Here is an 18,244-nt window from a genome sequence, read left to right on the forward strand (position 1 = left end):
GTGACGGAGGGGCAGGGAAAGTGCTTTGGGAGAAGATAGAGTCCTCTTGGTGGAATCTGGGTGAGCTTCTTAGCGGAGGTATGTCTTGAGACTTAAAAGTTGAGTAGAATTTCAACAGCAGAGTAGGAGAGAAGGACTTTCCAGGCAGAAGGAAGAGCTTAAGCATCTCTTCAGAATTGGGAGAGTTGTGGAATTGGGTGAGTGCCATGAGTGGGTGTGGCTTGAGCAGGTAGAGAGTGAGTCAGACTGAGAAGTTCTATAAGTGTCTGATTTGGAAGCATCTGAAGGCTGAAGAGTCTACGCTTGATTTTATTCACAGTGAGAAAAACCAACAAAGATTTGAGAGCAGTGGATTGATGTAATCAGAACTCTGTCTTCAGAAGTTCAGTGTGAGATAGAGTGGGAAGGGAGAGAAGGAAGGTAGACTCTTGGGAGGGTGTTGCTATAGACAAAGGTCTCAGGCCTGGGTGAGAGGAGTGGGAAGAGAAAAGTCTTGGAAGGAAGCCTTGGAAAGAAAGTGCTTTTTATTATAAAATAATGCAGATGTAGAAATAATACAAAAAAATGTAGACTTATTTAGAGGAGTAAAATTAAAATCCCATAGGAACAACTACCATCTAAACATTTTGGTTTACCTTTTTCAGTGTTTTTCAGGCTAAGTGGCCAATTTAAATTTTAGTTCATAGAAGGGAATGAAGTACCACTTTTCTTTACTCCTCTAAGTTGCCTTTAATCTGCAGCAGGGCCCCGCCTGCAGGCTTGTGGGAGGTTCTCTCTCAGCTGTTATGGGGCTCCCTTCCTCCCTTGCAGTGGGATTGCATAAGAACCCCGTGGTTGTTCACCGCTGATGCCCAGACGTGGCATCTCTCAGACGTTCCCCACTGGGGGCACTGAGGGTGCTAAGGCTTTGCTGGGGGGATTCCTGTCCATGACAAAGCACCAGCTTTTACTCTGGTCAGTTTATTTTCTTGTCGTTTGCTTAAAGCCCTTCCCTCTCTCCATTTCCTCCTTTGGGACAGCCTAGCATAACCTTCCTTCATGTGCTCCTGCAAACATAATGTTGGCCTCTTTTTTTCTGGGATAGGGGTAGGGAAATGTCAGTTAGGTGTGGGTTTTTTGGTTTTACTTCTTAAAAAATAAGTTGCTCTAATAAGGTGATACGGAGAGTTATGAAACTCTTATTACAGGCTGGGCTCCTGCATTTTTCTTTGTCAGTCTTTCATGCTTCTAGAACATTCCATTGTTCTAGAAGCATTATGGATATAGATAGCTATAATTTACTTATAGATAACATGAATTCAACAACTCTGTATAAAAGTTTTGCTGTATTTTGGATAGATTCTGGAGGTGCAGTTACTGAGTCAAAGGACCACCCAACCCTGGTGGTCCAGGGGTTGGGACTTTGTGTTTCCATTGCAGGGCGCATAGGTCTGATCCCTGGTTGGGGAGCTAAGAGCCTGCATGCCATACGGCGCAGCCAAAACCAAAACAAAATAACATGACTTTTTTTTTGGTATTATTGCCAGATCACCCTTTATTGTCAGTGTACCACAAACTTAGTAGCTTGAAGCACCACCCATTTATTAGCTCACAGGACTGTGGGTCAGAAGTCCAGGCTCTTCCTGGCTGCTTTCTCTCTTCAGGTCTCATAGGTTGAAATCCAGGCATCAGTTAGCTGTGTTCTCGTCTGGAGGCTCAGTTGACTAGGGAAGGATCTGCTAACAGGTTCTTTCAGGTTGTTGGAAGAATGCAGTTCCTGAGGGTTATAGGACTGAGGTCCCTGTTTTTTTGTGAATTGTTTTTTAGGGGTAACTCTCAGCTTCTGCCATGTGGTCTGTCCATCTTCACAGCCAGCAGCAGGGTCTTCTCCACCTGAAATCCCTCACCCTTCAAATCTCTGAATTCTTCTGTTTCTGACCTCTAGACCTAGCTTTAAAGGGCTGATGTGATTAGGTCTCTCTATCTCTCTCTCCTCCCTCCCCCAAGAACTTTTTTGTCATCCCAAATGGAAACTCATTAAGCAATAACACCCCACACCCCACACCCCCCACCCCCAGCCCCTGGCAACCTCTATTGTACTTTCTGTTTCTATGAATTTACCTAGTCTAGGCACCTCATATAAGTGGAATCATGCAGTATTTATCCTTTTTTGCCTGACTTATTTCACGTAGCATAATGTTTTCAACATTGAAAACATTGTGTGTATGTACCGCATTTTATTTGTCCATTCATCAGCTGATGGGCATTTGGGTTGTTTCACTTCTCTCTATCTTAGAGTCAGCTGATTTGGGACTTTAATTACATCTCAAAATCCCTTTACAGCAGTACCTAGGTTAGTGTTTGAATAACGGGGAGAATGTGTATGTACACCAAGGACCCAGAATCTTGGGGCCACCTTAGGATTCTTGCTACCACACACCCTCTAGAAAGATGGTACTACCCCTGGTTGGAGGTACCATCTTGCCCTCTTTCGTACCCTAAATGTATACATTGCACAAACATCTCATTTCACTGCCTGCCTTTCCAGCTGGGCTTTTCTCTGCTCATGACTCTAGTAGAATGAAGGTTGCATAATAATCCCTTTTCAGCCTCCAGTGGAAACACTCTGGCTTCTTGTCCCTAATATTACCTATGACATGTTTCTTGAGGGTGTATGAGTGAGAAACCCACTAATAAGACCCCCGAGAGTGAGGAATAGAACTTCTGTTCACCATTTGTGATTTGTAGCAGAATGTACAGAATGCATTCTCTCTTGATAGTCTGTTGGAAAGAACTTAGAGCATTTAATAACCAAACAACGGCATAAACTGTTTCAGATAACATGCTGAGAGTGCAGCAGGACTTGAACTTGTCCAAATAAGAGAAGTTAGGACTGTAATTGCCATGATTAAGATTAAAATTAGCCTCATGCTCCAGCTTGAATGTAAACCATTTTAATTCAGTGTGGTCTTTTGGAAATTGGACATCAGATCCTGAAAAGATGGTACTCCCTAGGAATTGGGAGACCTGGGAATTGGAAACCAGTAAAATGTGCTAGAAATCTCAGATTAAATGGGAACTGGACATCTCAATGACAAGAATGTGACCGTGGATTGAGCAGAGATGGTGTTTGAATATTACCAATTGCCATTCAGCTTGGAGGAGGAGTCCATGCCCTTTGGAAAGGCATGGATGGGGTGTGTGTGTGTGTGTGTGTGTGTGTGTGTGTGTGAGAGAGAGAGAGAGAGAGAGAGAGAGATCGATCAAACAATCGATCTATCCCAGGTTGGGTTTTGCTTGGAAGGGGCTCTTAGTAGCTCTGTTTGCTCAGAACTAGTTGGATCTCCAATAGCTCCGGGACTTGTTTCCTCAATTTAGAATATATCAGCTTGGTTGCGTGTAGCCCTGGTGTCAGGGGAAGCAGATAGCAGCTGCCCTATTGTGGAAGGTGAGAGATTTGAATGAGAACTAGAAGGGGATTAAAGTATCCACTGTAGAGAACTAGTGATACCTGCCAGCTGGGGACTGCTTGGGCCATGGGAAGAGGAAGACCCACAGGTGTCTACCTGCCTGTCTTCTCCAACCTGAGCTGGCTTTGCTGGTAGAACTGAATCTGTGTTCTCTCTCACAGGCAACCGCAATGTCTGTGGACTGTCTGGGGCAGCATGCAGTGCTTTCCGGGTAAGTGAGCTTACAGAGTTTGTTTGCCACGATTTCTGGGAACAAATTGCAAGTCAAGAGATTTCTGGGAATTAGGAAAATACTTTTTTATTTAAGGATTACGGTCATAGGGTTTAGTTCTGCTGTCCTAGTGACCTCAGTGGTAGTTGTGGGATTATTTGCAGTTTATTTTCGTCTCTGCCCTAACAGGTGAGCAATAAAATTCCTTTGAAATGTTCGTGACTGGTAGTTTGGTCTTGAAATTGTCATTTTCCGTTTAATGCATGGACCCTTCGGAAGGATGCTGTTTGGTACAGTCTATCAGGTAGTTACGAGGGTGAGTCAAAAATTATCCACACTCTGGCTGTAGAATCTATTTTAACTAACTTTTAGAAAAGACAAATACATCATTTTTGGACATAATCTCCTTGTTTTTCAATACCCTTTGTCTATCTGTCAACGAGCTTTCATATACCCTCATTAAAAAATGTTTTAGGCTGAGCTGCAAGCCACGAATGCACTGCTGTCTTCACTTCTTCATCAGAAGTGAATCTTCATCCTTGTAGGGCTGCTTTCAGGGGACTGAACAGGTGAAAGCCCAATGGAGCAAGATCAGGACTATAGGGAGAATGCTTTAACACCTCAAAACGAAGTTTTTGCAGAATGTCGACAGTGTGGGCAGAGTGTGCGGATGTGGACACGCTCAGGCCACAAGAAACAAATCACTGCATGCTGCTCTTCTTTCATGCAAATCACAAGTGGGGCATCTATTTTTGCTCACACCGTGGTTACAAATGAACTGATGTAACATGTTCACACCTGCACAGCAGTGACTGGGGAGACAGTAACCTTGAACGGAAAGCACTGATAAGATAGTGCTGCCAACAGAAGCTTGAATATAACTGGAGTGCGGGTAATTTCTGACTCAGCCGTGTGGTTCCTAGGCTTGAGGGGTCTGGGTTCCAGCTTGGCAGTGCCGTTGATGATGAGCCCCTGGACACGTATTCACCTGGCCTCCCTGGACCTCAGTTTTCTCATGAAGCAGTTCGATTTCATCATGAAGAAATTCAACTACATAATTGCTGTAGTGTCTTCTGGTTCAAAATTAAGATTCTGGCAATTAAGTCCCTGCATTTGCTAGTCACCCTAACATTGTACCAGTATGATAACGTTTAATGGTCAGAGTCTCCTTTCCTTTCATGTTGCTCTAGGTTACTACCTCTCAAATTTAGCTATATTTTCATTAACTTAGTTGTTTATGAGCCCATTTATAAAATGAAGTGCTTCCTATTAACTTCATTTTATTTTGTAATCATGTTTTGATTTACTTTTAAGTAAAACCATAGCAAACGTTAATTCAAAAGGTTATATATACCACGGAAAGCGTTTGCCTCCTCCGACTCCACTCCCCAGAGACAATTATTATTGATACCATTTTCTTGTGTCACTGTGGATGCATAGATAAGGAAAAATTGGTATGTCTCTTCTCAAACTCACTTTTTAAAAAAACAGCTTTATTGAGATATAATTCACATACCATACAATTCACCCGTTTAAATGGACAAGTTAGTGGTTTTTGGTGTATGTTATTAATTTCCTAATCAGTTTTTAAACCTCTTCTTTTTTTTAATCAAGGAAATACCTATACATAGTTTGAAAAGTCAGGTAGCATTACAAGGCTTATATTGTCAGACAGCAGAATCCCACCTCACCTTTTCCCCACCCTGATCTCACTCACCAGAGGCAACTGCTTGAGACTCTCTTAGCTATTTATTTTGGATTGCCGCTATTTTTCCAGGTGTTATATACCACATACACTGCTGTATCTTGATTTATCCATCATAAATATTCAAATTGACTTCATTTTCTAAAAAAATAAATTTATTTATTGATTGATTGATTGGCTGTGTTGGGTCTTCGTTGTTGCACACAGGCTTTCTCTAGTTGTGGCAAGCGGGGGCTACTCTTCATTGTGGTGCATGGGCTCCTCATTGCGGTGGCTTCTCTTGTTGCAGAGCATGGGTTCTAGGCTCGTGGGGTTCAGTAGTTGTGGAGCACAGGCTTAGTTGCTCCTCGGCACGTGAGATCTTCCTGGAGCAGGGATGTGTCCCCTGCATTGGCAGGAGGATTCTTAACCACCAGGGAAGTCCCTCAAATTGACTTCTTACAGTAGATGATGAGTATTTAGCACTTTTACTTTGGTCTGTGAGTCCCTTCTGTATATGCCTGGCCTTCCCTCTCCTTCCAATATAGTCATATAACAAGTGTTGGATTGAATCAGTATTTGGGGTTCTTTTTCTCAGAGTTATTGTCAAGAGGTCCTGTGCCATTCTGATTATGGACTCTGTATGTGACCTATTTTTTCTCTTTGGAGAAATCCTATCTTTATCCCTAGTGTTATCTTTACCTCTTGTATGTGTGAAATTTTCACCGCGACTGCTTTGGTATGTATCTTTTCATTCATTGTGCTGGGCACTTAGAAGGACCCACCTCCCCTTTTTGACATTATTACCTGTTTTATGTAAACAAATAGAGAAACAACATATACTTGGCATTATGTAGCCATATTAACTACCCATAAAATACTTTCAGGGACCATGTAATAACTGTATCTCACACGTTAGACTTCTCAGTATTGACTGATGTGGATATTGTCATTTGTAGCATTCTAGGAGAGAATGGGATTATGTAACTGGAAATCATGCATGTGTTCCTGTTTTGGTGTGTTCTTAGACATGCATACATCCATATTATTTTTCAGTATGATCTTGAAGTTCACCATTTAATTTTCTTGTATTGAACTTTAAAATATGTGTAGTAAAGTGTATGCTTAAGTGAGCAGCTCGAATAAATTTACAGATATATACACCCCTGTGATCACCATTCAGATTAAAATAAAGAATAATTTTTAGCACCTTGGAGGGCCCTTTCAGTCTGGAAATCTGTATCTTTTAGTTTGGAGAAATTTTCCTGCGTTATGTCTTTGATGATTTTTCGCATTCTTTCTGGAGCTCCTCTTAGTGTGTGTTGGATACCCTGTATGGATTCTCGTCTTATCTTCTGGTCTTTTTGTCTTTTTGTTTTGCATTCTGGGAGTTTTCTTCAACTTTAACTTCCAACTCTTCTATCAGATTTTAAAATTTCAACTATTGCTTTAATTTCCAAGAGCTCTTGTTCCCTGTTCTTTACATTGTCTTTCTTTATGTCTCTGAGAATATTAATTCTGGGTTTTCTTCTTTGCTCTGTGCTGCCCATTTCCCTTTTTTCCTTATGGTTGTGTTGGACTCTGTCTTTCAGGTTTCCTGCTGTGACTGATACTCATGGGCTCTCTGTTAATATTAAAGAGTGAGTGGAATGTCTGTTGACGTGTGCAGTGCTGGGGATCCACTGTAGAGAGATCAGGTGGGAACTAGATGCTTTCTTCAGAGGGTGCCCAGATGTCATCACCTCCAGGGCTTTGTTGTTGTTGTTTATTTGCTTGCTTTTGTTCTTTCTTGGGCTGGTCATTTCCTCCTGAGAAGAATCTGCCTGTCACCAGTTCCTATCTGAAGACTGAAAGCCATGGGTTGTTGAGTTCTGAGCTGGGAAAGAGGCCTGAGGGTCTCACAGTCCACTTCCTGCCCTGTTTTGAGCACAGCAGCTCTTGCTCACCCTCTGCTGTGCCTCTTGTTCCTGGCCTGGGGCTCCTCTGAAGTAGTTTCCCTTTCCCTCCATCTCCTGTGAGCCTAGATTCCACAGTGTGAATCAGCTCGCTCTGTAGGCACTTGGGTCTTTCCTCTAGATCAGTTACCATTTTTCTCTCTGCTTTCCATTTCCTTTCTCATTTTCTTTGTAGGTTTCTGTCTTTTATGTTTTCACTCTTATTCTAGTGGGTCTTCGGTGGGGAATGAAGACTAACATGTATGTTCAGTCAGTCGTGTTTATCCTGAAGTGCCCACCTTCTGCTGCTCTGCATTTGCTCTGTACTGTCTCTAAAGAGCTCTCTTGCTGATACACTCACCACGTTTATCGTGCTTGGCCTTTGCCCTGTTTTCATTCTAATGGAAAGACGCTAGCCTGCCTGCCATGGGATCAGGTGATTCCTTAGGAAGAGGTCAGAGGTTCTTGGTCTTTATTCTGCACCAGCTTTCTCAGAAGCCCCAGAAATTCTCTGAATTTGTGTCTTACCTGTGCTTTCCTTCTCTCGTAACCCACCCTTTTAGGGTTTCTGCTAGAGTTCTACATGCCGTTTTTACTTTCCCTTTCCTTCTGAGCAGGGACAATTAGTGTTTTTCTTCATTACCAAGCCCACCTGTCCTTGCTGATGCCCCGGGGCTTGGAGCGTTCCCCAGCAAAGAATCACTGATGGGTGCTGAGAGGTTGATACACACACCAAGGATTTTTTTCTTAAAACAGAAGCAAAATAGGTGAACAAAGGACCAGCCCTGTTTTCAGATCCTTTGTATTGATGGGCACCTTGAACATTATTGGCATTTATTATTATTTTCATTATTATTATTTTTTGTTTATTGCTTCCCCTTCTGACAGTGTTAATTTAGTTCCCGCCACCAGGTAGTCATCTTTCATGGGAATCTGAGATTTTCTGCAGGCTGTTTGGCTAAGTGATAAGTGGTGTGTTTAATTGTTCCCACGTTTGTTGAATGCAGAGCCCTGCGCCTAGTGATGAGGGACATACAGAGATATTCGAGATGTGATCCATACCCCAAACACTCAGTTGGTTTGGGACAGGAGCCTTTACATGAGCAGTTCTGCTACTCAGATAAGTGCTGTAGTCAAAATGCAGACTGCGTCGTGGGAGTCATGTGCAAGCAGCTGTGATCGGGGATTGGAAAAGCTGGGGAGAGGGCCGGGCTGGAGCTGAATCTGGTGGAGGGGAGGTCAGGCTTCCATGGATATGGGAAGGAGGACCATCTCTAGAGGCAGACCTCACAGGGGTACGGCTCCCGCTTGCCCAGCAGCCACGAGGTCCTCTTGTCACTTGTATGCCTTTCAGAGTCGATAAACGTCATGTACATCTGGGGATTTTTTGAGCACTGCTTGTGAACTGTATGTCATTTCAAATGTGCTTTTCTATCTTAATGCTAATGCTGTTCTATTGTTATAATGTTGATGTTGTTTTCCTAGCCGCAGATTCCTATACATCGTCAATCTAGATGCCCCCTTCGAAGGTCATCGAAAGATCTCACGCCAGAGCAAGTGGGACATTGGAGCCGTGCAGTGGAATCCTCATGACAGCTTTGCGCACTATTTTGCAGCCTCGGTGAGCTCATTCAGGGAGTACAGGATGTGAGATCTGGGCTGGGCTGCTAGGTCTGTGTTCTACATAGAGAAGAGAATGTAATCCTCATTTCTCAGGCAGGAAAGAGGGGTAGATGGTTCTGAGGGGTAAATGGTTCTAAAAGGAAGATGGAGGCAAATTATAGATTTAAATTTATATGAAAAGAACTGAGGGGACCATCAGTATTTCTAAGGATTGAATCCAGATTTGGAAAGGGAAACAGGTAGATGCCTCCATGGCTGTGTATAAGAACTCACTTTCATTAGCAGGAATGTAACTAGACAGTGACTCTGAAAGAGATTCTAGGAGGGACTGAGGTTCATTCAGGTGCCTCAGGCTTAGTTACTCCATGGCATGTGGGACCTGCCCCCTGAACTGGCAGGCAGATTCTTAACCACTGAGCTACCAGGAAAGTCCCAAGGCCTTCTTTCTTGATTGGGATTCCTTAAATTGCTTTTAACCCCTTGAAATTTTATGTGCTTGTTTATATGTGAATTTTTCCAGGGAAAAGATGCATACCTTTCATTAGGTTTTCCAAGGGATTCACGACTAAAAGAAGATCTGGGCTTAAATCATCTCTGGTATCCCTCGCCAGATTCTTTTTTTTTTTCTTATTTATTCATTTTTGGCTGTGTTGGATCTTCATTGCTGCACATGGGCTTTCTCTAGTCGCGGCGAGTGGGGGCTACTCTTCATTGCAGTACGTAGGCTTCTCATTGCAGTGGCTTCTCTTGTTGCGGAGCACAGGCTCTAGGCGTGTGAATTTCAGTAGGTTTGGCTCTTGGGCTCTAGAGCACAGGTTCAGTAGTTGTGGCGTACTGGCTTAGTTGCTCCGTGGCATGGGGGATCTTCCCAGATGAGGGATCGAACCTGTGTCCCCTGCATTGGCAGGCGGATTCTTAACCACTGTGCCATCAGGGAAGTCCCCCTCATCAGATTCTTTATCAGCGTTCTGTTCTCCTAGGACAATTAGAGACCTAAACCTCTGGCTTCTTTTGTACTGGGCTGGGAGGGCGGTATTTAAAGGAGCCCTTCTCATCCTCCAGGGAATGTGACCATTCGCAGTGCCGTCTGGGTCTGTTCTTATCAGGAATGACAGTCTGTGAGAGGAAAGCATCTCACAAAAGAAAGAAGACCAATGTTGTCAGCTTTAGAAGGAACAAAAAGTTGCTCTTCCCCATTGTTTCCAAGATAGAATCTGACTGTCTGCCTTTAACCAGGGACGACTAGAGTGGAACTGGTTCCAGGGACTGTTGACGGGTCAGGCCAGGTCATTCCTCGTGGAGGGGGCTGTCCTGTGCTTTGTAGGAGATTAGCAGCATCCCTGGCCCCTCCCCACTAGGTCCCAGTAAGCATCCCCCCCAACCCCCATGGTAACAACCAAAAATGTCTCTAGACATTGTCAGGTGCCTTCTGAGAAGCAAAATCTCCCCTGATCGGGAACCACGGATTTAGGCTGACCCCTCAGTACTTGGCCCAAGTGGATTAACACTGCGTGTGTTTGGGGGTGGCAAGAAAGAGCCTTATTATTTATTTTTTTCAGACTGCTTTAAAATGAGCAATTCAGTGTCATTTGCTACATTCACAGTGTTGTGTAACTGCCACCAAGTTCCCAAACATTTCCATTGCTCCAAAGGAAACCCCGTTACCATTAAGCAGTAATTCCCCCCCACCCACAGCCCGTGGGCACCTCCAGTCTGTGTTCTGTCTCTGGGTTTAGCTATTCTGGATATCTCATATAAATGCAGTCCTATAATACATGAGCTTTTGTGTCTGGCGTCTTTATCCATGTCAGAGCATGTATCAGTACTTCACTCCTTTTTATGGCTGAATAATATTCCATCGAATGGATACACCACATTTTGTCTTTTCATCCACGGATGGACATTTGGACTGGCTATTATGAATAGTGCCGATAAGAACATGGGTGTACATGTGCTTTTTTGAGTACTCACTTTCACTTCTTTTGAATATATTCCTAGGAGTGATTGGAGGACCATGTGGTAAGTCTGTGTTTCACTTTTTGAGGCACCATCAAACTGTTTTCTACAATGGCCGGACCGTTTTGCAGTCCCATCAGTGATGCACAAAGATTCCAATTTCTCCACAGCCTCACCAAAATTTATTTCCCGTTTTTGTTTTTGTAATTTAAAAATTCTAGCCATATTAGTGGGTCTAAAGTGGTATCTCACTGTGGTTTTGATTTGCATTTCCCTATTGACTAATGATGTTGAACATCTCTTCATGTGTCAGTTGGCCATTTGTATATCATTTTTTAGAGATGTGTCTATTCAGGTCCTTTGCCCACTTTTGAATTGGGTTGTTTGTCTTTTTGCTCTTGACTTGTAAGACTTCTTTTTATGTTCCTGATACTAGACCCTTACCAGTGATATGATTTGCAAATATTTTCTCCAATTCTGTAGATTGTCTTTTTACATTCTTGATAATGTCCTTTGAGACACACGAGTTTTAAATTTGATGAAGTTCAGTTTACTGATTTTTTTCCCCTTCTTTGCTCTTAGTTGGAAGGCAAGTATTTTCAGGAGAAAGAGCTTTAGAATTAGGCAAATCCGAGGTCAAGTCCCAGTTTTAACACTCACTGTTTTATCTTGAGCACCCACCCAACGTTCGGAGCCTCATCTCTGATGTGGGTGGTGACACCCAGTGTGCAGTGTGTTGGGAAAGAGTAGAGGGCAGGTTTCTTAAGGTTCCTAGTCCATAAACTGGCACTGGCAGACCCTGGAAATGGCAGGGGATGATTATAAGATGAGGGGGCTTTTCTTTTCACTTCTGTTCCCATTGGAAGCTATTTTGAATCCTTACCTTTGGACAGGAACCTTACCTATTTAGAATTGGAAGCTGCTGTTTCTGGATGAAAATCTCAGAGCTTCATACAACTGTGTATCTCTGAGCTGACATGAAAATCCATGATGTATATATATATATATACACACACACATATATATGTCAGTTCAGAAATTATTAAGTAGCCTACTAATAGTAATTAGTCTATTAGTAATCTTTATCCACTTTCATTGTGTTTCATGAACTCGTGATATTTAGGAAGAATTTGCTGGTTTATTTTTTCTTTAAGAGAAATGTAGTTTGATTGAAGCTTTTTTTTTTCTTCCTTTTGCTTAATGTAATTGTGACTTCTTCTGGCCCATTTTCCCTGTGTCTTTCTACTTTACCGTTAAAGAAGTTCATATTTCAAGGAACCTTCTATAATTTGGCCTCCTAGGGCACCCTTTCGGTGGTGATTCAGTTTTCTTGCGTGTGTTTTTTCAAAGTGTGGTAGGTGGACTCCAGGCATTAGATGGTGGGAAGGGTGAGCTGAGAACATGGAGCGTGACAGCAGCTGGGGAGATGGTTGTGTGACCTTCAGAGCGGGGAGGTGGTTTCTCTGATGGTTGGGTGGGGCGGCTCTGTAACCCAGAGCTCCCGTGCTAACGAATGTATCTATAGTCTCAGTTCAGCTGTAACCATTCAAGGTGGGTTTCCCCTTGTTTCTTTTCAGAGCAACCAACGGGTCGACCTTTATAAGTGGAAAGATGGCAGTGGGGAAGTTGGCACGACCTTACAAGGCCACACTCGTGTCATCAGGTAGGCACAGCCTTCCACAGCTCCCTGGTCTGTTGCACTTTGTCACAGTCCCTTGGGAAGTGAAACAAAAACACCATCCCCCTCCAGGCTTGACCCTCTGTGTTGCGTTGGCCCTGGGTGGCTGCTGGGTCCTTAGCAGTCCTGAAGTGATGAGCCTTTGCAGTGAGGAACAGCCAGTATTTAGGAACCAGCATCCCTGAGGCTGTTAACCTCGATCCCAGGAGACACGTAGGTCCAGCCTGGTCCAGAGTGAAGGGTTAGAGCTGGTTTGCTGCAGGAGGGAGATGAAGTTACACCACGGAATCCCCCAGCTCTCGGTGCCAAGGTGCAGATACCTCGGGGCCCAGCCCTTTGCTGTCTGTGCAGCTGCCATGGGGCACTGCGTGGAACTCCTGCATCACAGTCCGTTACCCAGATGCACAGTTGCTTCCCACTTGTGGCCTTCCAGCTGGCTTCTGGAATGTTCCTTGGTCCATCCTTTCCTTGGGTCACTGTTTCTGGGTGGGGAAAACTTGTGAGAAGTAGCAGCAGGAAGTGTGGGAGTGGTGAGGCTGATGTGGGAGGTGATGGGAAAGGCCAGACCCCTAGCCTGTGTTAACTGTTTGTGTAGTAAGTGCCGGTCAAGGAGTGAAGACGTGGGTGGGGAGGACCAGAGGCCTGCTGGCCCTCCTTGAAAGCTGTGTAGCAACAAGGCAGTTTGCCACTGCTTTCAAGATGTTGGGTTTATTCAAGATACCCATGGTCGAGTCTGATTTAAAAAACGATAAGTCAACGATTAAGTGATTTTTTCCCTTTGTTTTGTCTTGGTTTGCACACACACGTATGTGCACATTTGTATGTGTATGTTTTAAGCTTTCATGCTCCGTTTCTTTTGGGGGAGCAGGTGGTAACCAGGGAAGGACCTGAAAGTTTCCTTCAGAGCTCAGTTAAGTCTTCTTTCCTAAAGAGCTTTGGAGATTTCCAGCCTACACTGTGTTCAGGGCCCATTAATGGTGACTTTCTAAGGCCACTAGAAATGGAATCTGCGAATGCTTTGGAACTGGACTCTGAATTTTTTTCTCTTTGTTGTTGTCCTGTTTTTTTTTGTTTTCAGTGACTTAGACTGGGCAGTGTTTGAGCCAGATCTTCTGGTCACCAGCTCTGTGGACACCTACATCTACATTTGGGATATCAAGTAAGAACAATTAAGAGGCATAGCCGCTCAGCTGTGGGATGATCTGGGACCTTTGTTTTAGAGATTGAGTGTCTTATCCCCTGGATGCAGACCCTGAGACAAGGAGACATTGCAGATACATTGTTTAGGAGGGGACAGAACTGCTGGTGTAGGGTGGGGAAGAGAGACAGGATCAGGAAGGCCACACAGAGAGGGCACATAATCCACCTGGGTACCACTGTGAACAGGTGGAGCTTGGTCTTACTGGGGACACTAGGTACTGATATACAACTCCCTCCTCAGAGGTGTCATCCCCCCCCCACCGAGGGCTGAGTAAGTGGGGTGCCATCTACTGTTAGTCGTTGGTTGAAGGCTGTCCCCAGGGGCCTCAGCTCCCTGGCACTTCAGGCCTGTCACAAAGGTTTGCAAAACAGGCTTCAGCAGCCAGGAAAATCCCGTTGGCAAAGAAACACAGGTTCTGGCATTTGGAAGTCAGGCTGGAGTTTCCTGAAGTGGCAGGTGACAGTGGGGGCATCTTGATGGGCACAGACACACACGTGCTGCAGCAGGAAGTGCTCCAGGACGGCTGCTTTGCTCTTGGTGATGCTTCTCTTCCCCTTTGGAAAGGGGGCTGAGAGCCACCTCGTAAGGCAGCTCTCTATGGAGCAAAGAGTGGAGGAGCACCCAGCCCAGGGCCTGGCACGTCCTACGTTCTTAATGAACATCTATTCCCCATTCTCTTTGTAGAGCAGAGTCCCGTCCCCATAATCGTTAACTAGAGGGTGTGGCCTGTAGAGTCCCCAGGACAGGACACCCTCTCCCCTACCAGACCACTCTGCTCCCCAAAGGCAGTGACTTTGTGATACTTTACACTGGAAGGTAAATGGTAGGCAGAGGACAAGCCGGATATTGAGGTTTGATAGACCAGACGGACCAGGGAAAGGGATTCTCAGGGAGTAAGGATGCGCACAGCTGACTTCACCCTCATCCCGTGTGGGTTAGCGCCTCTGAGGTGACAGATTTAAGGGCAGCGCCAGAGGAGGGAGAAGGAGCACAAAATCCAAGGAAAGTAGAAGAGAGGGGCTCTTAACAAGCAAACAGCCCTCTGGGAGCTCTGGGGCAAGGATCCCTCATTTACACGAAACAGTTGTTTCCATAATGTTAAAGATTGACAAGCACTGAACTGATTTGCCTTCTCAGGTCTTCTGAGCAGTAACTCAGGGCAGCAGATTTGCCTTGTCTGCCCTCCCAGCCCTAGGCGGCCGCCCAGGTCTGTCATTTGACCGTTTGTGGTGAACTGTTAAGTTTCCCATTGTATACAGGAGTTTTCTTGTTTTTTTTTAATTGTGGTAAAAGCCACAAGACAAAATTTACCATCTTAATCATTTTTAAGTGTGCAGTTCAGTAGTGTTAAGTATATTCACATGGTCGTGCAACAAAACTCCAGAACTTTTTCATCCTGCAAAATTGAAAATCTGTACCCATTAAACACCTCCCCGTTTCCACCTCCTTTCAGCCCCTGGCGGCCACCACTCTACTTTCTGTCTCTGTGAATTTGACTATTCTGGGTACCACATGTAAGTGGAATCATACAGTGTTTGCCCTTTTGTGACTGACTTACGTCACTTAGCATGATGTCCTCAAGGTGCATCCCTGCTGCAGCATGTACCAGCAGTGCTTTCCTTTTTAAGGCCTAGTAACAATCTTCTGTATGTATGGATCATAGTGTGTTTATCCATTCATCAGTCGCGGATGCTTGGGTTGCTTCCACCTCTCGGCTGTTGGGAACACCCAGAGGAGGTTTTCACTCCACCTTGGCAGGGCTGTTGGCAGGTTCTTGCAGAATTACACCTCCGTGACGATCCCCTTGTTCCGTAGTTGAAATGACACCAGGAAGGGATTCTTTTGCCTCCCTCCAACCCGACATCAGAGTCACCCAGGCCACGCCGAGTTGTATAATTTGTTCTCTGTGGATACAACTGTATGATTTGAAATTCAGACTCAGCCTCAGTTGAAGAGGCTGAGAAAGTTCACCTCCCTGGAGGGAGACCGGGTTCTCTTTACGCTTCTTTTAGGGCCCTCACATTCCCACTGAAGTCCAAGAACCCACTGAAAGGAAAGTGAAGAAATGGGAGCAGCAGGGGAAAGGTACCAGGTGGGTGGGGGCAGGTGAATAGGCATTTGATTTCTGACTCTTCTGTTTCAGAGACACACGGAAGCCCACCGTTGCACTGTCTGCTGTAGGTGAGTGGACTCCTCCCGGTGGCCTTCATTCCCTTCCTTCCACTGCTTCACTCCCACCCACCCCCGCCCAGCCCTGGATTCTGTCCAGGCTGTGTGAACCTGTAAGGCTCACCTCACAAGGGCCTTGCTCTCAGAAGTTGGAGTCAGGACTGTAGGATGTGGTCAGGAACTTATTTCAGAAGTCAAGGGCAGAAGCCACATTGGTTTGTTTTTAAACTTTTTATTGTGGAAACTTTCAAAACTGTATAAAACTAGAAGAGGATGAATTCCCTTGTGTTCGTCATCCAGCGTGGACAGTTGTCAACATATAGCCAGTCTTCTTTCATCTTTCACCCACTAGCTCCCCTCCCCGCAGCCCCGATCCCTTTGGAATTATTTTGAAGCAAATCCCAGGTGTCCTATTGTTTCATCAACAAATATTTCAGTAAGTATTTTTTACAAGAGAAGAACCCTTAAAAAATTAAAAAAAACATAACCACAATACCATTAGCATACCTAAAAATAATTGAGTAGTAATGTCGTCAAATATTTAAGCGGTGTTCAAATTTCCCCAGTAGTCTCAGTGGTTGTCGTTTGGGTTTTTTTGGTTCTCTTTTTACAAATTATTTGAATCAGAATCCAAATAAAGTCCGTATTTATAAGTAGTTGATATATTTCTCATCTCTTTCAGTTGTTAGGTTTCTCCTCCCTCCCCCTTTTTGGTTTGTTTGTTTTTTCTTTCCTGGCGTTTCTTTACTGAAGAAACCAGGTTGTATGTCCTGAGAGTTGAACTTGGCCATGGAACTGGTGTACCTTGCCCACCATGATGAAGTATTCTATTTTGGCATCCTTGGTCAAAAGAGATCATATTACCTGTCCCTTAAATCCTGCTTTTTTGTATCTTCTTGGGTCATTTGAATTCACATTTGGTGTTTGCTCCAAAATGATGACATGATTCTTCTTTTTTTCCCCTGCACCCCCACACCTCATCCCTTGAAGTCATTAAGCATCACGACTCTATTAAGCAGTTGTTTGATTGGTTCTGTGAGGTTAGGGACCACGTCTGCCTTGTTCAGGGCTGCAGACGAGGGTCAGCCTAAGTGCCTGTCCAGAGGAGATGCTCTGGGAGTGTTTGTTCCATAGATCTAGGACTCAAGCACCTGTCCCTCTGTTCTGAGTGCATAGCAGTTCAATTGATCCGGTGCCCGCCCCCTCCCCCCCCCGTGCACACACACTTGTAGACACTTATGATATGAGGCATATAATGGCCTACAGACGTGGTTGCAGAGGACATTTAGCTGAAAGAAAGTACTAATAGCCTGTGAAAGCTTCAGTCACCCATCCCTGACTTTTTTATATCTACTTACAGGTTTCTAAGTTAGGTGGGTTGTAGAGGACCTCTAAAAAGAAAGATTGTTCTAATTGCTTTCTTTTCTAAGTCCTTCTGAAAAAAAACAGAGGTATGAGACTCCTTTTCTTTTTGCACCTCAGTGAGGTTTCTCAGTTGTGGCAGAGCTGCCCTGGGAGAAAAGAGGCAAAGGAGAAGCTTGTGGACCTTTATAAGCCACTCGATCTCACATTCCCTGAGAGGTGCAGCCCGGATGCTGCTGCTCCCCTGAGTCTGTGGTCCCATCTCTCTGTGAGAACATTGTACCTTGGAGCAGGGAGTCAGTAAGAGCATGTCCGTGTGTGCTCCAGAGCGTTCTCTGTTTCTGAGAACTCTTACGGTCTGGGACCTCTGTGACCCTGGTGTCAGAAATCTAGTAAAGCATGTTGAATTAGGGGGTTCCCATAATCCTTCGGGAGGCTTCATGTTCTGATGGACCACCTACTGGGAAAGGTATATTTTCTTGGAACTCTTTCTTTTCTCCCAGTTTTATTGAGATATAATTGACACACACCACTGTGTAAGTTTAAGGCGTACAGCATCATGATTTGACTTCCATACATCACGAAATCATTACCACAAGAAATTTAGTGAACATCCATCATCTCATATAGACACAACATCAAAGAAACAGAAAAAAAAATTTTTTTTCCTTGTGTCTTTGAACTCTTTGGTAACACGGAGATGGAGCAGTCTTTTCTTACTTTCTCCTCTAGCTGGTATCCTTTCTTGCAAAGAAACTGGGTCTCCTAAGTAATACACTACCTTCCTCCAACTTCAGGGGTTTCCACCATTCATTCTTAGTTGACTTAAGGTGCCTTGTGTCTCAAGGAAAAAAAACACCACAGACAAACAAATAAGCAAACAAATACCCTCACCAAAACCAAGCAAAGATAAAGTCTAGGCCTTACTCTATTTCCTGTTAGGTTCTAAGTCCTTGCTTTATCTTTCAAACTCTCCA

General features: G+C 44.3%; 1 protein-coding gene across 6 annotated transcripts in view; it reads left to right on the forward strand.

The window, feature by feature from the left end:
- Positions 1–18,244, forward strand: part of WDR59 (WD repeat domain 59) — an 88,605-nt gene that overhangs the window by 13,059 nt on the left and 57,302 nt on the right. For all 6 annotated transcript variants that reach the window (XR_009049707.1, XM_057712172.1, XM_057712174.1 and 3 more), the window contains 5 exons: positions 3,611–3,660; positions 8,764–8,899; positions 12,435–12,520; positions 13,614–13,694; positions 15,880–15,917. Coding sequence is in view for 5 of the 6 variants with exons in the window: in XM_057712172.1 (XP_057568155.1) it covers positions 3,611–3,660; positions 8,764–8,899; positions 12,435–12,520; positions 13,614–13,694; positions 15,880–15,917 (391 nt within the window). In the remaining variant the exon portion in view is untranslated. The remainder of the gene's footprint in view (positions 1–3,610; positions 3,661–8,763; positions 8,900–12,434; positions 12,521–13,613; positions 13,695–15,879; positions 15,918–18,244) is intronic.

The sequence above is a fragment of the Hippopotamus amphibius genome, chromosome 16 (genome assembly GCF_030028045.1).
Source record: "Hippopotamus amphibius kiboko isolate mHipAmp2 chromosome 16, mHipAmp2.hap2, whole genome shotgun sequence".
In the NCBI taxonomy this organism is placed as follows: Eukaryota; Metazoa; Chordata; class Mammalia; order Artiodactyla; family Hippopotamidae; genus Hippopotamus; species Hippopotamus amphibius.